We start from the raw sequence: 26,121 nt of genomic DNA, 5'->3' as shown, positions 1-26,121 counted from the left end.
GGCTGAAAGGAAGAATGAATAAATGAATGTAATGTATCAAATGTTACAGGTGGGTTTCACTCATAATCAGCCTTGAATTAACCTGGTGGTCTGTTAATTTGGGAGCCAACACTCGGTGACTCCCTCAAACACTCGTAGGCTGCACTTTATCACGTAGACGGAGGGTTGTCTACCTTGATCAATAATACATAACCTCGTAAGGAATACACTTTCCTTGATTAACATGATCTAAAAAGCGATAGGTTCAACCTTACGAGGCTGCTCCGTGCAGTTTGATGTGAAGCCGACGGGATTAATGAGAGCCGCCGTGTTAAAGAGTGGCAGAAGAAGAAGCAGCAGCTCGGATGGAGTCGCCGTCAAGTACCGCCACCCACACACTGACTCCAGACTCATCAGTATGATCTTGATTATACACTTCTCAGGGGAGTCCAAGTTCATGATTGCTTTAAGAGCAAATCCCATCAGTCAGCCTCTAATATTGCACAAGAGCTTCCATTGTGCCTCCAGCCTGGTGCCCACAAACCCATTCGGCTTACAAAGGGCAGATAGCGTAAATTTAAAGGGAAAATGTTTCAATGTTTTTTGAGCAATTTGGAGGTCAGAGAGGAGTCATGAATTAAGGCAAAAAGTAAAGAAAAATGGCAGAGATTTGATGAAAATCAATTATATTACCTTGTTAACATGTATGTTATTATATCATATAGTCTTTTTTATATACTAGAACACATTATGTAGCAAAATAAGGAGTCATTGCCATTTCTACCTCAGAATTGCAGGGTTTCATACGTAAAAAAACAAATAAACCAATTGTTTTCTGGTTCATATGTGCAGGCTCTAAAATTACAGCTAGAGCCCAGAGCAGTTTTACAGTGTTTGAGGACAGCTGTAGGTGAGCTTCTAGAGCAGGGGTGTCAAGCTCACTTTAGTTCTGATCCACATTCAGCCCCATTTCATCTCAAGTGGGCTGGACCAGTAAAATCAGAGGATAATAACCTATAAATAACAACTCCATGTTTGTCCTTTATTTTAGTGCAAAAAAGTACATTCAGAAAATGTTCACATTTAAGGAATTATCTTTTTAAAAATGCCATGAACAACCTGAAATTTAAGAAAACTAAGTTCAATTCCAGCAACATTATTCCTCAGTTTATCATTTACACATTACAACTTCCAGATCACAGCGTTTTGACAAAGAAAATAAACATTTAGTTGCAGGTATCTGGAACTGAATGACACAGTATTTTACTTTATGATCAAAATGACAAAAGTCAGACAAAAAAACAACAAAAGCAAGACAAAATATTCCAGAAAATGAGATGCAAAATGCCAAAAACGAGACACAAAGTGAGAAAAAATGAGACCAACATTAAAAAAAAAGAAAAAACAAGACAAAAATTAGTCGAGGGACAAAACAATGCACAACGGACAAAATCAAGACAAAAAAACTACACAAAACGACACAAAATAATAAAGCAAAACACAAAATGAAAAAATAGGTCAAAAAACACAAGTGAGACAAAAAGGAAACCCAAAACGACAAAAGTCAGACAAAAAAACAACAAAAACAAGACAAAATATTACAAAAATGACACACAAAACAACAAAAGTCAGACAAAAAAACAACAAAAACAAGACAAAATATTCCAAAAATGACACACAAAATGACAAAAAAACCAATGAGTGTTTTACTGTATGATCAAAACAACTTGTGTTGGTCTGGAAATTATTTTAAATTTATAATTTTACAAATTTACAATTTGCAGTTCATGTCTTCTCTACAATTTTGACACTTTACAAAGTCGTACCACGGGCTGGATTAGACCCTCTGTTTGGCCCACGGGCTCCATGTTTGAGTCTTTGTTCTAGAGGATGCAATGATGTAGAGATACAACTTAGCCATTTTAAGCTGAAAAGGGTTATTTGAATGCAAAAAAAAAAATCTAAATATGTAACTTTAACACAATGAGAGGAGTTTTTAGGAACTAAATCAACATTTTTTTGTGAAAAATAATATATACTGTATTGTGGGTATCTAAAAATCACTCCACATATATATGAAATCAGCCACAACATCAATCCTCCTGCTGTCTTCATTTACGAGCACCAAAAAATATTGTTTCCTTGTTTGAAAAAATCCCAAAATTCTGCAAAATAATTCCTCAAATTTCTGAAAATTTGCAAAACCTTCAGGAAGAAAATTCAAATAATTCATTAAAAGTTTCCATTTAAAGTTTTATTTTAAAAAAGGCCCCAAATTTGGCAAGAAAATCCTTGTAAATTTTTTTTAAAAAAAATTAGTAAAAATATTCCAAAAAAATCCTAAAAATATCTAAGGTGATTGCATATATGTATATATATATATATATATATATATATCAGTAAAACTTCCAATATTTTCTTTAGGAACATTCACAAAAAAAATCAACCAAAATCCAGCGAAATTCACTGGATTTTGGTTGATTTTTTTTTTTTTTGTGAATGTTCTTAAGAGACATTTTAACATTTCTTTTTTTCTACCAAAAAATGGTCAAAGATTTCCCAAAAATGTTGAAAATGTGGACATTATAAGTTTCACTGTGAAAATATATATTTTTCCCCACATTTTCAAACTTAAAAACGGGTCAATTTTGACCCGCACGACGACACGAGGGTTGAAACCACTGACAGGTGAAGTGTGCAACACTCATTGTCTCCTTACAATAAAACATTCTGGAAACTTGGGTTCCTGGTATTCAAGTGGATGTTACTTAGTTGGCGTTACTTTTATAGCACAACCTCATGGGAGCATCTCTCCCTAGTGTCAGTTATAATACAATATAAAAGACACAAATTCAATCCAACACAACACACTGATGTTCAGAAACATCACGTAACAAAGTGTTCCACATAAAATTGAAGCGTGGGACAGAATAAAACACTGAAAGTCACATGCTGTTCCTGATGTGTCCAACATTTTGATTCACCGTTCACAAAAGCATCAAGTGTCTGTTAAAGGCAGTTATTATTCAGCGAGCCAGGATGTGATTTCAGATATTTTCCCCCAACAAAGCATTCATATTATACATATCGTCTGTGGGTCCCAGCAATCAGTCAGAAAATCTCTGGCAGAAGCTAAAATCTATAGAAATAGGTCAAGAAAATATGCTTTCAGTTTTGAAAAAATGATAGTATTTTGAGCAGCAGATTTGAACTGAGTCGGCATCATAATGAAGTAACGTGTCACCCAGTGCAGTGTGACTCAGTGCGATAGAATTTGAATAACAACAGCGCTCGATTGCACAGCGGCATAAGCTATATCGGGCTTTACACAGACAATACCTCTTCTAGCACTTAATTAGCTGGTTTTGGACTTTTAATGGGATTTTTTTGACAGTAAGGAAGATGCAGAATATCGCCGGCTTTGTCATTTAACGCCAACCGTCCTCTGAGCGGCGGTGGATGAAGATGCAGCTGTGATCCAAAAATATTTAGCGCATCACTACAGAAACTGTACACTTTCCAAAGTGCACAGAATTAGGCTAATGGCTCAGCGGAGAGCAGAGGCAGATTAAGTGGCACCTGTTCTGTGGTGTGAGAGTTAGGTGATCGGTGCTGCTTTCTTTTCTCAGAGAGCCAATTAATTACAAAGAAATCCTCCTGACGGCTCCTCCAGACATCTCATTAAGCCCCTGACACACAGTTGGGGCGCAATCCAAAGCTCGGTCTGTTCCCAAATTGAGGGAATAAAGGTTGAGATAATCAAAGCACCCGTCTTTTTAATCCAGTCGGCCTCGGACAAAGGTCTGACTGGACAGTTAGGGAAGAATACACCTCGTAACGAAGAAAACTGACAGAGAAATGCCAAAAACATTCTCACCTGGTTCGACCTGACTGTAAAAAAGATGACAATCATGACTTTTATAGGCTTTTTCCATTCATCTCTTCCATTGAGTGGTCTCTTGGTGTTGTAAATTAATAAAGAAACACAGTGTTTAAGAAATATTGGACATTTGGATCTAAACAATATTATCAACATCACTAGAATATTACTTCTCAATAGTTTGTACAATATTTGTTTCTGCATCATGTGTAATATTTAATTCCATGTGCAATAATTCACATTTTCCATTCTTAGGTGAAACATTTCATTTTGATTACATGTGCCATATTTCCCTTCATGTACAACACTGTCAGCATGTGTAATATTTAATTTTCATTTCATTGTTCAGGAGCAATATAATATTCCCTTAAATTATTGTCATTATCATGTTTAATATAACTTTTTACCCTTCCATATATTAGCTGGCATTCCTTTTTACTGTTCTATTCTAGCCTTCTTTTGCCTCATTTTTTTCAGAGGTGCACTGTACTAAGATCTTATTGCTTTTTACTTTTCGGTGCTGCATCTATTATGTCCTGCCATTTGTTTTTTCTGAGCAATATCTGGCAAAAGAATTTCCTTCAGGATGCATAAAGTTTTATCTCATTAGCAACAAGCTAGACTATGAATCGGGCAAAGTAACATCCCTCTGAGTGTGACAGCTGATAATACAACCTGCTCAGCCAGGACTGTTCCCTTACTTTGAGCGGAATTAAAATTTGCATATCCTGGCAGTTCATCCATGAAGTAAGCTCAGCACAGGGCTATTTATTGTACGCCTGTGCTCGTTTTTTTGCTCACAAAGTTGTCTGTTATTATGAGCTACCTCTGCACAACACACGGCAGCTTCACGGTGAACTTTAGAAAGGAGCCTGCGTAGGTCGGAGAGATTTCTTTTTGACTTTCTAATGGCACCTATTTCTCCAAGGCTGACTGCTTTTAAAGGCTGACAGAGCACAGAAAAGGTATTGCCCATAATAAGTAGGTACATCATAAAGCTGCACTGACACACAAGCTACATTCAGGCTTTGTGATTAGAGCCCATAAAGGCCAATGCAGATTGATTCTGCCGACAGTTCTTCAAAGGTCAACATCTCTTTAACTGGAATCGGCAAAACATCAGGGAAGATGAGGAGTGAAGGATGAAGCAACTGTGTGTGAGCGTGTGTGTTTGAAGGAATCTATTCAACTCTGCAGCTCTAATTACTGTAACCAGCGGTAGAAAAAGCAAACATACCAGAAGCAGGCGTCTCTCAGAAACCTGCACATATTGCAAAAGGCAGAGAAAGGAAACGCAGTGAGACTTGTTGCCCTAACTACACCACATAAATGTGCTCTGCAACTTTGATCTTGCACTATATGGATTTTTCTGTTTCATCGCTGCTGCTTTCAGTTCGCAATTTAAAGAAAAGAGAGAAATCTTTTAGCCTTTAACTGTCAGCCACACCAAGCAGCACAGCCGTGGTGATTAACGCATGCTGGTATGTTTTCACCAGCTCTCGGGGTGACGCTTAAATGAGCAAAAGCCGACTCAGACCCCCCCCACCTCAGTGAAATCACTTCCCATGCAGACCAGATATTCCAGGCCATAAACAGGGTTCAGCGGGCACAGAAGGATAGAGCTGCCCTTGTATTTCCAGGCATCTCTGACCCTGATGAAGGTATAAAAATTTTTAACAGCACGTCTGGGCATTTGCATGGGATTGTGTGCACGAGCGTGTGAATCAAAGCCAAGGCTCCCTCCAGCAGCCTGCAGGAGACCTCAGATGACCCTGGAATGAAACGTACAGACGGATCCACCCACTCAACAGATCGTACAGCGGGTCTGGTTAGTCATTCCTGGGCTTTGTCAGAGGCAGCAGCAGCAGAAACAGCAGCAGAGCTGGAAGCCCCCAATGAGAGGGAGGAAGAGGAGGGCAGAGTGACACTAAGCAGTATGAAAATGTCGCAGTGTGGATCCATCACCAATCAGCCGTCAGGACGTGGACGATCAGGCGGCTGTGAGTAATAAAGTGCCTGCAGCTCAACTGAAGCAGCTACCTCTCGCTTCTCTCGAGAGCACCTGTGAAATCTGTGCATGAATGTTTCTTTTTCATCAACTTTAAAGGAGATCTGATGAGGGTTGCAACATCTCGGAGGAACTTTGAATCTGCCAGAGATGAAATCCTGCAGGCCTCTGCCGGATCAAACCTCTTCTCCAAACCTCTCTCATCTCATTGATCTTTAAGCTCCCAGCTTAAGGTGAACTTCATCCACCACTTTTTATTTTCTCCTAACTCTTTCCTCTCCAGCGCTGCAGGAACAGAGCAATGTGCTTCCCACTCCTGCTGTATATCTTTCCTACCAAAGGGAGTCTATCTGAATGAGCCGTCTGCAATACTGTGCAATGCAATAGTCCTCTGCCTTACAGCTGCACTCATTGCACTCACACGGTGAAAACATTGCAATGCCCATGTCTTGACTGACTGCTTAGGTAGAAACCCATCCTGTTTTAAGTGCTTTTGTCACTGAATATTTCATAGTGAACGCATTAATTATGAATTAAGAAATGGAGTAAACTGTTGCGATATTTTAGAGCTGGTGCTACAATGGAAAGTTCAGCTTTTAGGTTTGGGGCGTAAGAGATTAAATGATGTTTAAAAGGCCTTGGATGGAAAAAAATAAAGCTTTAACAGCAGACTCATGTTTTATTCTGAAGCTTCTTTGAATAGAAATTGCTACACAATTTCAATTAAACTTACTTGGAGAAGTTTACTAAGGCTGCTAATAAGAGAAAAATAACTTGCAACCCAAAAATCTAGATTCAGCTGTGAGCACAAGCAAAGACAGAATTCAAGTCGACCGGGCCAGTTTCAAAAAGCTGTTTCCAGTGCATACCTGAGCACTGCATTTACATGCTGGTCTCTGTGCTTTACCTGAATGACAGCAGAATACAGATTAGGTGCAGTTTGTTGGGGGAAAAAAGCAAAGTGCCACAGCAAGGACATTTTTTTTTTTTTTTTTTTAGCATTTGGTGTTTGACACGTATACCCAGCTGATTACAAATACAGTCTGTCCAAATGCACTGAGTGGATTCAAATTCCTCGCTGACTCACAAGGTAAAAGCACAGTTAAAGGATAACCACCACTGTGTTATGCCATGATTGAACCAGAGCAAGCATAATTTCTTCAAAGATACTGAATCTGACTGTCTTGCTCTTTTTCTTTTAATCCTCGGTTCGAACCATGTGCTGCTGTCTCTTATTTCTTTCCTCTCAAAACATGTCAGACTCTCTTCTTTTTTTTTTTTTAACCTGCCAGCATGCTATTTGCTCCACTAATTCAATCTACTTCCCTCTCAGGCACCTTGCAGGCCCATAATGCACTGATTCCTTACCTCAGGTGTTGCTACTTTTGATGTTGGAGCACACAATCAAGTTTAAATGAGCTCTCTGTGAATATTTAGCCTTGATCCAACCTTTTTGATTTCTTTAAAAGTGAATTTATTTCTCAAATGGGATGAAAACACCAGTACAGTCACTGTTAATCACCACAGATGATCCTTTACTGATTACTTCTTAGTAGCTTTTATGAGCTGCAGACAGTAATGTAATTATTCAGCGTTTCAGAAAATGAGTTGCAATGCCATTTTTGTGCATGATGCTGCAGCATGACAGATGTCTCGCAGTGCACAGATGTTGCGTATTTACCTTGTGATCCATGACACCTGCGTAGCCCTCCAGAGTTGACACCGGGAGTTTCGGCGGCTTATCTGGTCTCTTCGTGGACGGAGCCGGAGCATCCAACCGGCGAGAAGACGCTGACGAGGACCTGTCACCGGAGATGCTGTTGTACACCAGCATCAAGGTGGTAACCATGGTAACGACGATGATGCCACTAACCCCTTGGCACTAGAGAGGCACATGAAGACACAACAAACACCACAAAACATCAAGTCAGAGGTGGATTGAGCAGATTCATTTGATTTAAGTGAAAACAAAGAAGCTTGTGGATAAGGATTTCGGTCAAGAAATTGCTGCTAATTAAATGTCAGCTTCCAGGGCAACGCAATAACAACAACAGCTGCTGCTTCCCTCATCATGTGAGGCTGCAAATGAAATGTCAGCTGTGCTACTTCACGGGCTCAACATGCACTGTGCAAAAAATAGCAGTAGGTTAGTCAGTTCAGATGTGTCTGTCACAGCCTGATTACTGGCCCACACCCTCGCTCACACACAGAGAGGGGGAAAAAACTTTCCACGGATGAGCTCTTGCAGGATTATCCTTTATGAATGTCCTATAAATATACTGTAAATGATGTACCACAAAGTGCAATTAGGTCACACAGTAGCTGAACTCACTTCTGAGCAGCACTAAAGCTACAAAAGGCACAGTCACATTCCCTGCAGCTCTCATTCTTTAATTACCACTCTGATCTTCATCTTCAATTCCACTCGTTTCCACGCGCAGAGCGAGTCTTCATCATCATCATCTTCATCATCCTCATCCTACCGGTACCGGGCGTCGGGAGTCTCCAGCATGCAACACTTGAGCGGCAGCACCACTGAGCATCATGATCCGGAGACAGCGTCGCTCCACTACTCTTCCTCCCTCCCTCCCCTCCTCCTCCTCCACCACACGCGCTCCCCTCCACAGGGACGCCCTCATTCAACAGCGCCGAGCTCCGCATGGTCCTAAACAAACCCGGCTTTCATCCGCGAGTTCACATGGGGTTCAGCTGCTGGAACCATGACGTTCTGCAAAGTTCTAGTCGTGTTTTTCTTTAAAGTCCCAGGATTTTTAAGTTTATGCATCTAGCAAAAACAGCTGGGGTTAACCAAAGAGCATGTGCATGTACAAAACATGCAAAATCAATTTGTAAAACAAATAAAATGCCCCTCTTTTCAAAGCTTTTGGATTTAGTTATATAACTTATTTATTACACTGCATGCTTTCTTATATTTTTTATTTTTCTTAGAACAATAGACACTTTACATTTTATACTTATGTTTATATTAGTAGGACATATTTTAGGAGATATTTTTCTACTCATGTTCGTCTATATGTTTTTGTACTGCTTAAGTCTATTCTATTCTACTGGGAACAACTGGTATGCAAACAATTTCTCTTTGGAGATCAATATTTGTGATTCTGATTATAGCAATAATAATTACAAAATTCTAGCCTGGTATGATTAAGTTACCCTCTAAATTTAGTACCTCAGTCATGTTTTTTGAATATATACTATATTAATATTTAAAGTATAATTATTTTAAATAGTTTTTTCCGTAGTTTACCCTATGTTGTAAATATTGTATTAAAATGCTCCATCCTCTGTCACTGTGGAACATTGTGGAAATGTTTTTAATCACATCCCCAAAACATCCTCAGAATACTGCAGAACACAAAATGTTTGTACCTTTATTAATATATAACATTGAAAGAATGCTTTATGGAAATTCATACGCTTAATATACGAAAATGGGCTTTGAATATTTACACTAACATTTACACATTCAGATACAGTGTTCGCATGTTTGTGTTTACACACTAAGCAGTCAAAAATGTTTTATATTAAATCGTTCTTCACGTATTTGCATGCTTGAGCAGCTATGTTTGTCTCTGTGCAATTACAGTTTTCTTGTCCTCTAAGCCTTCCATGATTCTGATTGGTTGTTGTTGTCACATGACTGTCAGAATGCGGAAGTGTTGTGGTCGTTAGAAATATAAAAAAAGCGCGGTGCTAAAGTTTCTGCTCTCCTTACACTGGTCTGAGGACATCAGAGGAAGTTGTTCTGTGGTATGCTGATGGGGTATTTAGACAGAACAAATTTAGTGTGTTTGTTTTCTGTAAGAATAGAGATTTGCAAAGTTTTCTTTGTTCTTTACGTATGTGACAGTTATATGGAGGGTTATGCATTAGTGTGCACAAAAACAAGCTTTGCAGTAATATGTGGCAGAGTAGCCTGGATTTCTGATAAATCTTGTACACCATCATCTAAGACGGTAGCACAATACCTAGCCAGCAGTTAAAGAATGTAATTATTATCTGTCTTAAAGGGTAGCTAGCTGACTTTGTGTTAAACTAAGAAGTTCTGCTATAGTAGCTCAGTGTAGCTCTAGCTAGCTAGCCTGAATTGTTAGCTGTTGTCTGCTAAGCATCACTGCTGATTAATGATGGACAATGTTTTTATGTCAGGAAATTAGATGTATTATATTAACTATAACTGTTGTGTCACATTTATCACTTCTAGGGAATAGTAGAACTGTCAAACATTTATGTTGCAGTTAAAGTCATAAATTGCAACAAAAACAAAATTATTATATAGCAAAACAGTCGTACTCCAACAACTTTAATATTTTACTACTTTATTATTCTAAATAAGAATGTTACATACACCAAACACATACACCTAAACATGAGGAAAAAATGCTGTTTATATTGCCGGTAATATAATGCTGCAAAAAGCTGATTATTATTCACTGTTAATTGATTAATCTGTTATTTATTTGCTGAATCAATCAACAAATTTATTAATTGATTACTTTTTTGGTCTGTTAAATGTCAGAAAATGGTGAGAAATGTTGATTGGCATTTTCCAGACGACCAAGATGTCTTACTTGCCCACAGCCCCAAAGATATTCAGTCATAGAAGAGAAAAAAATGCCAAAATTGAATATGCTGGAATCAAAGTATCATCTTCTATTTCATTCCTGATTAGGCTGTAAGCTGCAAACATTTCTCTGCTAGCAAATATCCACTTAGAAGTTTCACCAAGACACACATCTTCTATCACCACAGATACACAGAACAATCTGTATTTGCACATCGTGACTGTTTGATCCAGATAAAAGCCGGCTCTGGACCAGACGTAATCAGTTTTTGGCAGACAGTTAGATTTTGTCACAACACTGGCAGCTGTGGTGCCAAAAAAAATCTGTAAAATGACAAAAAATAGTAATTTCATAAATTCAATAATTTTACATAGCAGGAAATACCTTTTCTAGCCTTAATCATACATGAGATTATGTACAGTCATAATCTGTAAAACTACTCTGTGCTACAAGTTGTAGTAGTGAAGTAACTTAGCCACACATATTTGAAATGGAAGGCGATTTTGAAGGAGAATAAAGATACAGAAAGTTCCAGTCTGCAAGTTCATGTGATTAGTTCTTTAGATTTGTTAGATAAGAAACTCTGGCTGTCTGGATCCGTGTTTTTCAGACCGTCACTGGCAAACTGCATTCTCAGTGTGGAACTGCTCAATTTGCTCCTGAATTGTCCTCCAGCACGTAACAAACAACATACAAACACATTAACAAGGTAAATTGATTTTCACTGGAGGGTGTCTTTAAATCTGCGCCTTGTTTTTTCTTTGTGTTTTGTCTTTTTTTATGTTTCCTTTCTGACCTTTTAAATAGCTGAACTATATCACTGCACAATGATGCAGCGATCTGCGCTTTGCATAATGACAGGATTGGTTCCTTAGGTTTGTTATATGTGAAACTGATTCTGTGTTTTTCAGACTGTCATCGTCACACGGCAGTTTCAAGGAGAAAATCTTCAGCTATGGCTCCTAGCATCACGCTTGATGTGTATTCTAGCATATTAAGTGCATCATGTGGACACGTTGACAGGGTAAAGAATGTCATTTTCACCGGAAAAGGATTTTTAAATATACAAATGTTCAGCCTGAGACATCACTGAGTTAGTGTTTTCCATTCTGCTGCACAACTTCTATAACCTCAGCTTTCTTTTGGCTACTGTTTAAAATTCCAGCTGATACAGGCACAAAGGTGCACTAAAGCCGATTCGTTTTATGCCGCTGAACTCTGTATCGTCTCCATGAAGGCAGAGCGTCTCACACAGAGTACAGAACATGGGATAGATGACAGAGGATTCTCTGCAATTAATTCTATTCTCAAAGCTCTGTGTAAAATGAATCATTTACTTGTGACAAAACATGCATTTTTCATTGATTTCAAACAAGCACGGATAACTTCAGTTGGCGCTGTGAAGCATTCAGTCTTGGGTTACACTGCTTTTCTAATGAATAATATTATTCACAGATGTATTAATTTGTGTGCTTACTGTGGAAGTCCCCTCTGATAAAATTGTAATCTATCTAAATAACCTTTCAAGCATCTGTATTTCATAAATTTCAGTAGTTTCTTGTTGTCAAAATGTGCAATAGTTGGTAAAAGTAGAAATGATGAAACTCCAAGTCAGTGTTGTTGAAGCTTTTACAGTTTGCTACTGGAATGTCTTCAATTTTCTCAGATTTGAGGTGCAGTAGATGAAATACTGGACCCAGAGAGGTATGGCTTTATTGTATGGACACATGTACCTCTTCTGTACAATGCTACACATGCATGCATTTGTGTATTTTTCGCCTTGCATCTTATTTCTTAGATGGAACAAAGCACAGAGTGATTCATGAATGTGTCTATGATGGAAGACTTACATTTTGATGAAGGATATTTGATTATACTTGTTTAAATTAAATACATCAACACAAGTGAAGCAGCTCCTTACACAATGATAGACAATGATAAAAGGAAATGTGATTTTGGTAGCTGTGATGTGCTTTTTTTCTGTTATTGCTATCATGAATTAAATACTTCAGTGAGTGACAACCTTTTGAAGATGAAAGCACAATTGAAGCTGATGAGAGAATAGCGCCGATTATTTTCAGGAAACGGCCTCAAGATATTTCAAAAACTAAAATGAGGAACCTTAACTTTTCTGTTTAGTGCCTCTATTACATTTCCCAAGTTATCGGATATTGGCAATGTCAGGGATAATACAGAATAAACTAGAAAGCGTTTCTGGTACGTTTTGTAGCCATTCATGTATTTTTTTAGGACATCCCATTTAAGGATGGCAAACTATTTTTTTATTTTTTTATTTGTCATGGCAACTTGAGCAGCTAACGCTCCGTGCGGGACACAGATTTGTTGAAGGCTGTAATCTAGACAGGAAGAGTTTTTGTAGACGTCCTCTGAGATGATATTGTTGTGTTCGTTTTTCATGTTCCAGTCGTTCTTCAGCGAGTCTCATTTCATAAAATGAAAGGTATCAGTTTGCTGTATGGGACTTGATAAGTAATTTATCTGAAAAACAACAAAGAATATTGCAATCAAGCCAGACGCTGTAAAAAAAAAAAGGAAAAAGAAGTCAGGGTAGCCTACTTAAAAGCTACATTAAAGCTACAGTGGGAACAGCTTGTCTTCTCTTTTATGTTCTTGGCCCAGATATATTCAAGTTTAGACAAAAGCCTCAGTGCACTAATTAGCTTTGACATTTTTTAAAATCTGAAATCTGATTCAGGGATTCACATAAAGCAAGATCAGATAACGCAGCACAATGCAATGCGTGTTATTGAGTGATGTGATGCCATAAAGTGGGACTGCATATGAAACAAGACAAAGTCATTATATTTTTTGTAATTTTCTCCAAGTCCTTTTATTTTATTCTTGTGAAATATTGGAGAGCTATCAAAGAGGAGCATGCTACTCTTTGGTTTACCTCTCACATCTACAGAACATGCTGTATGCAGCCTGTGGTGAAGGATTATGTGTGCAGTGCTCTGGTATAAAGGCTTACAGGCCAAAATGGTGAAGAATCAGTTCTCAAAGTAGCACACACACACACACCAGGACAACATGAAGCAACAGCATGAAAGCAAGTTATATGAATAGATTAGGAGACAAATATTCTATTTCTACAGTGTTTTTCAAAGTAAAAGTTGTAGAACTCACATACAACACCTGTAAGTTACACAGAGGGAGAGGTATGTAAATAGTTCAATAAGCATACTAATATCACTTAACTGCAGAAATTATAATAATATAAAAGCCTTTATTAGAGACAATTTGTGCTATATTTGCTCCAGGAGTCATATGTCTAATGGCTTAATCTTTTAGTAATAACAGTCAATGCTTTTGATAGCAACAGCTCTGAAATCAAATGTATAGAAGTCAAGTCAATTGTTTTTGTATTTGAAATATTAGATAGTGAGCCAAAGTACTTCTCAATAGAGAGGTAACTGTAATGTTGCAAATTTAGTCTAAATGTTGCAGTTAAGAGCCTACAGTATTATTTGTTATATACATTTACCTAGTTTGAATATTAGAGGTAAACTCTAATATATGATACTAATTTAGAAATTGCTAAAATTGTGCCAAATCATTTTTTGATCTTACATCTGTCAATAACATTTTAATTTCAGTGCTACATAAGCTGCTAATATTGAAGTACTGTCATTTTATTAAGCTGGTGTTACAGTAAAAACCAGCTTGAAGACTTCTGAACTACACTAAAGTAGAATCACTGAGAGTCTCTGCTGTTTTGCAGATGATGCGGTTCTGTTTGCTTCATCGGTCCATATCCTTCAGTGTGTGCTGAGGCGGTTTGCAGCCCAGTGGGAAGCGGACAGGATGAGATTCAGCACCTCCAAATCTGAGGCCATCATTCTCTATCCTCTGTGGGAATCTAGTGGACTTCTCATTGTGGGTTGGGGGTGAGTTGCTCTCTCAACTGAGTGAGTTAAAGTGTCTCAAGATCTTTTCCACAAGTGTTAGATGGACGGACGAATTCTTATTGTCAGTAGGAATACAAGCATTGTACTGGACTGTTGTGGTGAAGATTAACTGGTCTGTCTTTGTGCTAAACCTCATCTATGATCATGAACTCTGGATAGTAACCAAAAGAATGAGATACAGGCAGCCAAAATGAGTTTCCTCTGTAGGATGGTCTAAGCCTTACAGATAAGGTGATGAGATTGGACATCTAGAGGGAACTCAGAGTAGACTTGTTGCTTCTTTTCATTGAAATCAGTCAGCTGAGGCTGTTTGGATTATCAGGTCTGTTAGAGATGCCTCCTGGGAGACTTCCATTTTCGATTTGCCGGGCACTGCTAACTGGGAGGAGACCCCGTGGTAGACCCATAACTAACTGGAAGGATTGTATACACTACCATTCAAAAGTTTGGAATCACTTCGAAATGTCCTTATTTTTGAAAGAAAAACTTTTTTTTTCAATGAAGACAACATTAAATTAATCAGTAATACAGTCTAGACATTGTCAATGTGGTAAATGACAATTCTAGCTGGAAACGACTGATTTTTAATGGAATATCTCCATAGGAGTACAGAGGAACATTTCTAGCAACCATCACTCCTGTGTTTTAATGGTACGTTGTGTTGAAGGCTAATCAATTATTAGAAAAACCCTTGTGAAATTTTGTTAGCACATCAAAAATAAAAACATGAAATCGAATGGCTGACCCCAAACTTTTGAACGGTTGTGTATCCCATCTGGCCCGGAAATGCCTCAGGATCTCCCAGGAAAAACTGGAAGCTGTTGCTGGGGATCAGGTTAGCTGGACCTCAGTGACCCAACACTGGATTGGTGGAAGAGAACTGATGGATGGAATCACCCGAGGAGAAACTTATCAAGTTTGTCTAATATGCTGCTATTATACTCTGTATAGAATAGTGTAACTTTTTTTATGAACATATGCAAGAACTACTTGCAAGTTGAATGAATATAGATTGTGTTTTAATAGATATGTCTTTCACACTTTTGTTTCATTAAGGACCTTTATTTTCTGCCTTTTTGTGACACCATATGGGCATATCACTACTCGAATAATTGCAATCACCAAATTATCTGTATCACAGTGGAGCAGTGCTTCATAAAGCACCTTGTCGTTGTGCATTCAGAGGATTAGGTGGCTAGCAGCCTGTGTGTTTTGATTAGAGGTGTCCCTGAGGTCTCAAAACGCATCTTGAAACACAGCTCTGGGGAGCACACACCGAGAAGAGCGAGGCAAATGTCTGTGGAACAAAACCTTTTTAATTAACTCCAACCTCCCATCCAGTGAGGCGCCAGACGGCTGTCTGCCTGTGCTGAGCCAAATACAATAGATGATTGGAAAAAAAATGCTCTGTTTGCACCTGTTTGCTGTGCCAAAGCGGTTTGTTTTTACTCATTATACTGTCCCCAACTTGAAGAGTCCATGCCTCGAGGTGTCATTCAAGAAACTAAAGTAAAACTAGAAATGGAGGAGCTGAAAGAACCCTCCCAACCAAAAGAGCCATCTGAGTATAACATGTTTAACTATGCAGCCAGATGTCTCAGAAGACATTTGGGTCAGTTTGTTTGGGCGCGCCAAATACAGCTTTGACACTTAGAATTTTGAAGTTTAATTACCACGGTGACATCTCAGAACTGTAGCAGCTCTGAACATGTTTATGTATTAAATATTAAATCATTTTCTTTCAGCTAAAACAGTTTTTGCAATTGAACCACTCTATGACTCTTGCTATAAATTTGAATGGTTTTAGGTAGCTTTTTTTTTTTTTTTTTTTTTTTAAAAGGGAGGCTGATATACTGCATGGTAAATGTTATTAAATATGACAGACAGCATTTATGGTGAGATAAGATAAAACTCTATTAATCCCCAAAGGAAATTGCATAACATAAAAAAAGCTCTACCTAATAGAAAAGCAACAAGGTATAAGTACATCAGTAATACATTACTGATAATGAAAATGAGTAAGCTAAAATAGAAGTAGAATGGAAAAAGTAACAAGTAATACTGCCAGTGATATTGAGGGAATAAAGTAATATCATACATGACAGTGAAATATTGCACCTGAAAACTGTTGGGCAATATACTGGAACTAAACTACTGTGAAAGGTAATGTGATAAAGATGTTTTTGTTCAGATTAAGGTGTTAATTCTGACACTACGTAACATGATGACCTCTATTTAAGACTGCAATAATAGCCTAACAAGGAATACCAAGAATCTGTGTATAAATCTAAATGTAATATTAATCAGGAACGCAGAAAACAAACATGCATGTGTTGGTTTGGAGATTCAGACATTATTGTATACGTCAGTCTCTAGTTCAACCAAAAACCGCACACTTGAGCTGTGATATAAAGTCATCACACAAAAAGAGAGCATCAGGAGGCAGATACAACTTAAACGTCCTGCTTTCTCAGACCCAAGGAACAAAACATCTTCGTTCTTTTTGTGAATTGCCTCCGCCTTACAAACAGATCATTGACTCCTCAGCTGGCATCCCCACCGATCACAGAAGCAATTTCCTGCTACCCATTCAGCGATATGCGTCTCAGATTTGCTGTGTTTATCCAATTGATTGAAACAAAAAGACTTCCAATCACCTGGTGCACTCAGTATGTCTGATGCTCATTTATGCAGCGATGCGTCAGCCGTTACGGACTCTTTTCCTTCATGGTGGAACTTTGGGGATTTCATTTTTTTAGGAGTCAGCAGGGTTGATTGCGACTGCAGCAATTGTAGCCACTGAATGAAAAAGAGAAAGGGTGATTGTTTTGAGGGTTTCTCCTTCTGCCTCTGATTATATATATTTAAAAAAAAAAAAAACTCAGTCATTATCCAAACTGCAAAAAGGATGACTGAGATAGAGAAAGAAATTGCCTTTTGTTTCATAAAGAGGAAAAAGGCTGCAAACCAATGTGACTGCATCTATTGTGTGCCCTCATGATTATATAATAAGCAAGCTGTTGGCATACATATTTTCACTGAATGACACTGAAAAAGATGCATGCGACTGGCAGCTCTGCAAAATATGTTTATTTGTAGTGGGGAGCACAATTTACTCACTGAAATGTGAAATGTGTTATTTTTCTCGTTCAATCCCTCCTCAGTGCTGGCAGCGAACAAATGCCTTGCCTGACCTGATAACATAATTCTGCCCAGTTCATTAAAAATGGAAATTATCTGGAGAAAAGAGGAGCATGTCTCACTCATCCCCTACTCTGTCAGCCTAGTTCTTGTTTAACCTACTAAGTCTTCTATATTTGAACAGAAACTGACATTGTACACCAAAACCATTCTGCTCTAATGCACAGACGCCATGTTTCCAACAGAGCTATAAAAATCTAGGGTCCATCTGGTTGTGGTTTCAATCTATTTATAGCATCAAAACCCAAAGGCATCAGGCATCAATAAGCAGAAGTTCAAAGATGTTCTAAATTCCCAGAGAAATGTTTTTTTATATATCCATGGATTGTGTTTCAGCCGTGTCCTTTTCTTTGATATTGCTGTTATTTCACCGTCTCCTCCATCTGACACACCAGAAGGATCCTTTTGTTCTTCATTTTAAGCAGTTCTAATCCATAATAGGTTGAAAAACCATTGTCCCAGGCCTGTGTCACAAAGACAAACTGCCCTACATTTACTGTATTGCACTTGGCAATAAATGGATTCTAATTCTCTCGGTGTGCTCCTGGCAGAGATCCTGCTACATCAACATACGATCTGTCCCAGGGAAGCCAATCCCTTCTTAATGACCAGCCTCTGGCAACCTGAGCTCCCATTACTTTACTCCACAGAGCTCTAAAAGGGACATCACTTCTTCAGATGTCAGCGTTTAATACAAATTACCTGTCCCATTTCTAATCCATTATTAACTTTTAGAATTTCCCATCATTAAAAGGAGATAATGTTTCGCCACTTATAATTCAGGTAACATCCAGGTTGGAGCCTTTCGGTTTCAGCTGCCATAGATAAAGTGATGATTATATGTCAAAAATTCATGCTGCTGCCCTTTGAGTTAACAGTTATTGTATGTAATTATCAGTCTCTGCTGCCACTTCCTGGTCAGGCTCATTACAGTGGACATTAAATACCTGTAATTAATGGCTGTCTATGTGTGTGAGTCTAATTATGAAACAGAAGTGCTCCACTGAAATCCTCTGTTTTCTATTTTTGATTTCTTGTACTCAATATTCTTATTCCATTTAAAACGAAAAATCCCTTCCCGACATTTTAACAATTTAACAGCAAAACAAATATACACTGAAAAAAGGAGAATTGTTGAACCAAGTTTAAGAAAGTACTTCAGCTGGTAAAACACCCCTGAATTAAGTTAATCCAAATTAACTTAAGTAATATTAATGCCACTGTTTTAAGTTACATGTACCTAAACCGTTAAATTCCCTTTAAATGAAGTTTGCACTGCAGCACTTCAAGGAAGTAATGTCAGCTTCAGGTTTCCATTTTTATAACCTGCATATATGCTTGACCAAAAGGTAAAATGTGAATTTTCTTTGTCATGAGACTTTTGAAGCAAATGGTTACAGCAGAAAAATGTTTTAATTCGTGCACTTAATGATGTCAGATGCTCGGTGCTAAAGGAGCAGTAAACCTAATTTTTTTCCACTAATTTTTACAGAAATTAGAACACTAGTTAAAGGAAACAATGAGCAATTTTTAGTGGATAGAATGTAGACTGTAAACTTTCATCAGAAATGTAAATCCATTTATGTGAAAGAATGTTTTCTTTCAACTACAGCTTATTTGCACCTTTTACAGTATAAATCAGAAAATGCGATGTGCTGGTTAAATTTCCTCTTGACGGACATCTGCAATTGTGAGTCCCTGCACACCTGGATCACACACAATAATAAGAAAACTCCTTATAGGTCACACAATCAACCACAATCAACCCAGGTGAAGAACGAGCTCAAGAGGATGAAGAAAGCTGCAGGTCTGGACGACATCAGCTCCAGGCTCCTCCAATCCTGTGCAGGATAGTTGAGTGCATGTTCAACATGAGCCTGAAGCTGGGGAGAGTACCACAGCTGTGGAAGACGTCCTGCGTGGGATCAGTGCCCAAATCATCGCACCAAAAGGACCTCAGCAGCTGCAGGTCGGTGGCACTGACGTCTCATCTGATGAAGGCACTTGAGAGGCTGGTCCTTGCCCATCTCTGCCCTCTAGTGAGCTCATCGATGGACCCATTGCAGCTCGCATACCAGCCTGGCATCTGGGTGGAGGATGCTGTCATCTGGACAGAGCTTTGTCTCACCCGGAGAAGCCTGAAAGCACCCTGAGGATCATGCTCTTTGATTCCTCCAGTGCTTTTGTTATGATCCTACTTCAAGGGTCGGCTGGATGCAACAAAATAGCCAGATGTTATGTGGTTCAGGTAAAAGAATTTATCGCTCAGTGGCAACTTGAACATAAGTGGTCAAACAGGAAAACCACACAGGTGTGTGAAGGAACATTACTGCTGGTCCTTCCTTCCTGCTGGTATCAGACTCTAGAACCATCACTGCTGCCAACGGACCACACACAGTCACTTAATGATAGTTGGCAAACTGTCATGTCCAAATACACCTAAAAAATGTGCAATTCATTTGTGTAAATATTCTTAAATTTGTGTTGTTAGTATTCTTGTGTTCTTCAGTTTTTCTTATTTATATTACAGTGTATATATCTTATGGTTTTAATTTATAGATTTTTAGGTTTTATAGATTTTTCTTCCTGTCACTTTGCTGCTGTGATGTTGCAAATTTCCCCTTGTGGGACTATGAAAGTATAATCTATTCTAAAATAATGGATTGAGATGGCTTATCACTCAAAATATTCAATCTAAATCAATTGATTTTTGTTTATATACCACCAGTTCATAATATAGGTAATGTTACAGGACTTGACTCAGCACTCTGCTTTGTAGCATATTTATTATTTTTGGAGTTATCTGTTAAAAACAATACATTTTCAATACATTTTGTCCAGCTTTAAGTTACTGTATTGTTTTTAAGTTATTTTCTTGTTTTTTTTTTCTGTGAAGCCTTTGGTCACCCTTTGGGCTGTTGTAAAGGGTTATACAGACAAACTTTGATTGGTTCACCACAGCAGTCTGATCAGCTGGAGGTTTTTCAAAGAGGTAATAAGTTACAGTATACCAGTTTTAGAGATAACGAATGCATGAACTCCTTTTTTGCATCACTCTGATGTTCCTATTTTTGATGATATAGTGCAGGTGAAATATGACTGCTTTATATTTGAGTTAAAGAAAATATTCTGGTCAAAAATAACTATTTATATAAGGTTTCTTTGCAAGTGTGATCATGTTTTTCAGTTTGAGGTAGATTTGAGAGATTATTTTCCCTCTACGCCCACTCACACAGGTGTTTCTGCTTGCTTTGCCTAATTAGCCTCCTCAGGACTGTTCGGTGTAAAGACGGTGCTTGATTGACTGTGTGATTCCAGCATGGCACTACTAACTTGCGAAGCAAAGGTCTAATCAACCAGAACAAGTGGAAACATCTGTGTGGGTGAACTGACATGACATTTGTTCTTTCCAAAGTATTTTCCCCAACTCAAATAATGCAATTTTGGCTTGAGTTAGACTTGAGTCACAAATGTGATTATTTCAAACTGCACTTGACAGATTTTTCCTTAAAAGAAGCGTTTTTTTGTACCTCTTTGTTTGTTTCATGGAGGGGACAAACTCCTTACCAGTTGGCAGTAAATATAGAGATGAAGCAGACATTAAGGCGTCTGTTCAGATTTGAAGGGTAGCAAACCACCAGCACCATAATCCATATGGTAGGTTTTTATTTCAGACCTTTTCTTGGATGATAGCAGCCTTGCTCATCTTTATAGTGTTTATATTTCACTGGTCTGAGGAAAACAAAATAAATGGTTTTGAAGTGAACATGGACATCAGTGATTTTCATTGGTTTCCTAGATTAATAATGTACACCATCTTCATATATATATATATATATTTGTTTTTTGCAATATGTGTCCATGATAAACATTCTTGTGTTCATCCAGTATTTGAAACTTTTTTTTTAAGCTTTTACGTGTGAAAATGTGCGGAAGCTGTTTGAGACTCTTCTCCCTCCAAGGAATTTCAACATGCAAATTAAATCAAGAATATTGTAAGGTCAGTCTTTGTTAAAGTATCTCAACACTTGTTTCTAGTTTTCAAACCCTTTTTACTGAGCGCAGTGACATTTTTTTTTTTTTTTTGAAAAAGAAAGAAGATTCAGTGTGTCGAGCTATGAGTCAAGATAAGCAAGTTTGAAGGTGTGCACAGTACCAGTGACACTGGCTCTCCTTTCTTTCGTCTTTATTGTGAACATCGATTTATTTGTCCTCTAAAAAAATGTATGATGTGATGACAACAGGACGCAGCTCCAGATTTGTTAAAGCTGCATTTAATTATCGATTAATGAAGCTATAGATCATTTAAAAATCTCTGTAAACCACTAAAATGTTGTCTCTGTGCCCAGGAAGCTGCCATCATGTTGTTTTGACACAACACCAAGGCCAGAGTTACTCAGATTGCCATATAAGAGCAACTACGGGGATCATACAAGAACAACCGAGGTAATGTAGGAAAATTTGCATTTTTACTCTAACTAGTTACACACACACACATGCATACATATACACTACCATTCAAACATTTGGGGTCACGCAGACAATTTCATGTTTTCCATGAAAACTCTAATTTATAGTCATGTGCTAATATAACTGCACCAACGTTTTCTAATCATCAATGAGCCTTTCAACACCATCAGCTAACACAATGTAGCATTAGAACACAGGAGTGATGGTTGATGGAAATGTTCCTCTGTACCCCTATGGAGATATTCCATTAAAAATCAGCCGTTTCCAGCTTGAACAGTCATCAATCACATATTCATTACTTGAAAATCACCCCTATGTGTAATATGTAAAAATATAAGTATAGGGCTGACTTACCTTTGCCATGGGGTAAGTCACCCACCACGGTCACCACTGCTTTTCAATCGTCTTCCTCAGGGTCTTGAGAGAATTTCCTTTTTCAGGATTTCACATTTAGTCTTATAATTACAGAACTGTTTCCTTCATGAAATTGTGATTTTAACATTTCTCTTGTTTGAGATATTTTATTTTATTCTCCTTTTTATTTTATCTTATGCCTTGTGCCGCTCGATAGATCCACAAGTGAGATGTGTGCCATCTTAATATGTACTGTACAATAAAGAAACATTACCTCTTATTCCCCCAAGCAGACACAAAGAGACACATGCAATGTCACAGAAAGCCCAGCTGAGGTCAGTGTTTCTCCACCAGTCTGCTCAGCGTGGACAGAGATGTCAGAGCCTAAAAATACTGGCTGCAAAGCTGGCTGTATTAATAATCAACACAGTCATAAAGAAGCAGCCTGGGCTGTTGCTGCAGGAACAAAGTAGTGAACCAGCTCTTCTGTTGAGCTCAATCTTGCTGGTGTCAGATGTCTAAATGAACAACATGTGTTTTAAACTGCATCCTAACACAGGCAGACGGGACAGTGATCAGCAGCGGCAGCAGCGGTCCCGGCGGCTGCGGCTCCTGCAGCGGCTCGGCGGCCCCTTTAAGGCCGTTTCGGAATAATTAATGACGTCGCGCTGTAAACACGACTGACGCTCAGCTGCGTGGCCGAAGCATCCTCAGACCGAAGAGCCCCGAGTCCCCTCCAGGTTCCCGTGTTTATTCCACGACGGCACTGCTGGGAGGCATTAAAAATAACTGGGGTTCACCTCGACTCTCATATGCGGTCTCCAAAACCAAGGCGACGGTGCTGCATCGGTCCTACCAAGTGCCATGGCTAGAAAGACGGACATCCCCTCCTCTTACTATGGTGAGTCGCTTGGTCTTTGTTGTAAAACGCCAGGAATATTTCCCCCCTCTGTACTGTTATGACAGCAACGTTTAACGATGCATTTCTGAACACTGAATGACAGTTAAGCCCCTTTTTGTGTTTTAACGGCTCCGTTTGTTAGCTAGCTTGCTTTGTCAGTTGCTAACTATTGAGGTGCTATTTAACGGTTAAATACGCAGCAGCGGTTGGAAATAATTTTTAACGCTTATTTTGAAGAAGTACACGGACGTTTATCGGGAGTTTAACAAAATCTGAAAAATTAGCCGTCTTAGCGTTAGTTAGCCGAGGTGACATCATATTTTTTCGCCTCGTGTTGTTTACCTGGTGGAAAAGTGCCCACAATAGGAATGTGGCTTCACTTTCCTTCGTCTTTGTTGTGAACGCCGATTTATTTGTTCTCCGAAAACTGCTGTATAACGTGATGACAGCAGGACACGGCTCCAGATTTGTTATAACTGCATGTAATTATAGATTAATCAAGCTATGGGTCGTTTAAAATCTCAGTAAATCACACACAAAAAAATGTTTTGTCAGTACCCAACAAGCTGTCATCATGTTGCTTTGTGTTGCTTTGACACAACACAAAGCCCGTACTTACTCAGATTATTGTCGTATACGAGCAGCTTAAGTGATCCCACAAGAGCAACCGAGGTAATGTAGGAACATTTGTATTTTTGCTCTAATCTGTCGTAGATAATAACACATGATTATACATTTTACACATCAAATTAACGCTTGAACAACAAACCGTGTCGATTCAGTGATAGATTTTAAGCATTTAATCTAATGAAAGGTTGATCCTGCATTGGCTTTTAACCAAAAACCAGCCTTTTATGACCATTAATCAGTGGTGAATGAACTGTTTTTGCTACATGGGTCCACAATATCAACTTGATCCATCTACTAATCGATTAACCATTTGGCAATATCTAATCAATGAATTACATTATTCCTATTTATCCTGGAAGATGGTCTTTGCTCTTATTTAAATGAACTTGAGGAAGATAGTTTACCATCCGCTAATGCAAATTTTCAACTTTGAGATGCTGCAAGGACACTTTGGGATTTTTGCTCTAACTTCTCTTGGATGATTACATTTCAGTCGTTAAATTTAAAGTCAAACCACAGTTGAATGTTTATCCAGGCACATTTTCAACAATTATGGTATTTAAACATTAATTTTAGTCAAAAATCAACCCCTTCCACGCATAAATCAACGTTGAATGAAGAGCTTCTGCTACGTGGGTCTGCACTCATCAATATATCTGCCATATTTTTTTTTTTTTTTGTCATGAGTCAGTGAACCATTTAGTGTTCTCATTTACAACAATAGTGCTTCTTGCTGTGATTTAAAGGGACTTTAATGGATTAGTTTACATGTTATTAATGCAGATTCTCAGCTTACTACAAGGAAGTTAAATTTGTCATTTTTACCTTAAACAGTCTTAGATTGATTACACATGATTCTGTATTTCAACTATCAATTTAAGACTGAAAACACATTTCAGTGTCATGTTTTCAGCAATTCAAGTATTTAAAGGTTGATTTTTACCCAAAAAAATCTACATTTTTTTTCACCATAAATCAATGTTGAATGACCAAATTCTGCTACGTGGGTCCAAACTGTCAGACTAGCTACCATAATTTTGTTTTGACATCAACTAATCAGTTAACTCTTTGGTGTTAACTAGTCAGTCAATCATAATAATTTTATTTATCCTGAATGACACTGTGTTTAAGTTGTTTAAAGGCAGATCCATCGTTGATTTTTTATTTTTTTTTTCCCCACCAAAAAACAAAACAAATCAACCTTCTTTAACCATTAATCAATGTTGAAAGAATGACTTCTACTTCATGGGTCCACACTAACAACAAAGCTGCCATAGTTTTATTGATCAACTAATTGGTTAACCATCTGGTACTAATTAATCATTTAATTACTTACTTGTGGTTATATATTTCAACCATTAAACAAAGAGTGAAGCCACAGTACAATGTAGATTGACATATTTTCAACACTGAAACTATTTCAAGGTTGATCCACTATAACTTTTTAACCAAAATAAACCTTTTTTTGGGGGGCACAAATCGATGTTGAATTGACAACTGGGTGCATACTATCAGAATAGCTTTATATTAGCTTTATATATGCTTTGTATTGTTTACCAGGTAAAGACTCACAATAGGAGTAGCTAACAGTCTTCCATCCACTTCTGTCCATCTTATTTTACATTCTAGGTGTTGAGGTTTGAAATGAAGGTTAAACGTGCTGTCCTTTGTTGAACAGATTTAAGGATTTATTTTCTCCTTGTGGCATTTTCTCTGCTCCAGGCGTGTGGTGGTTATTTTTAATCCATGTGCAAATTTTCTGTCCATTAGCCTGCCTTAGTAATCATGTTGTTTATCAAAGCAATATAATCCCTTGTCAACAGCAGATGCCACACAGACAGCAGTGTCTTTCTTCTGAAACAAAGAGAGACTCACACTGGCAATTTTTTACCAGACTGATGGCCTTAATACTTCTACTGCTAATAAGAATTGTTTCTATATTTAGGAGTCTTCCAGTTAGCAATTTAAAAGAGAAATATTTTGTTTCTTTCACAGTTTGACGTTTTTTTTCCTTGGCTACTATATAGATATCTTGCTAATGTAATCCACCCTAAGTGATCTACCCAAATTCTTCAAAAACATTACCAATAACTGATGCTACAAAGAAAATGATTTGTCGTTTGATTTAATTTTATGTAACTTTGATTAAACAATACACTGATCCACTATGTGATATTTGCTAA

At 37.9% G+C, this 26,121-nt stretch overlaps 2 protein-coding genes across 7 annotated transcripts in view; one reads left to right on the top strand and one right to left on the bottom strand.

Moving 5' to 3' along the window:
• Positions 1-22,658, bottom strand: part of LOC110962213 (alpha-N-acetylgalactosaminide alpha-2,6-sialyltransferase 5-like) — a 34,419-nt gene extending 11,761 nt beyond the window's left edge. Inside the window, exons 1-2 of one of the 2 annotated variants that reach the window (XM_022210128.2) lie at positions 22,408-22,658; positions 7,549-7,749 (exon numbers count right to left, since the gene is read on the bottom strand). In XM_022210128.2, coding sequence (XP_022065820.1) covers positions 7,549-7,749; positions 22,408-22,416 — 210 coding nt within the window. In that variant the 5' untranslated portion in view covers positions 22,417-22,658. Of the gene's footprint in view, positions 1-7,548; positions 7,750-8,265; positions 8,469-22,407 lie in introns of those variants that run through there. The other variant, XM_022210127.2, reaches the window with a different exon arrangement.
• A 390-nt stretch (positions 22,659-23,048) lies between these two features.
• The window catches only part of slc44a5b (solute carrier family 44 member 5b), a 39,963-nt gene continuing 36,890 nt past the window's right edge, over positions 23,049-26,121 (top strand). For 2 of the 5 annotated variants that reach the window (XM_022210106.2, XM_022210105.2), the window contains exon 1: positions 23,049-23,308. In XM_022210106.2, coding sequence (XP_022065798.1) covers positions 23,272-23,308 — 37 coding nt within the window. In that variant the 5' untranslated portion in view covers positions 23,049-23,271. The remainder of the gene's footprint in view (positions 23,309-26,121) is intronic. The other 3 variants (XM_022210108.2, XM_022210104.2, XM_022210107.2) reach the window with 3 other exon arrangements.

The sequence above is a fragment of the Acanthochromis polyacanthus genome, chromosome 4 (assembly GCF_021347895.1).
Source record: "Acanthochromis polyacanthus isolate Apoly-LR-REF ecotype Palm Island chromosome 4, KAUST_Apoly_ChrSc, whole genome shotgun sequence".
Classification (NCBI taxonomy): Eukaryota; Metazoa; Chordata; class Actinopteri; family Pomacentridae; genus Acanthochromis; species Acanthochromis polyacanthus.
The sequence above is the reverse complement of the archived record's forward strand: the minus strand, read 5'-3'. Positions and strand labels throughout refer to the sequence as shown.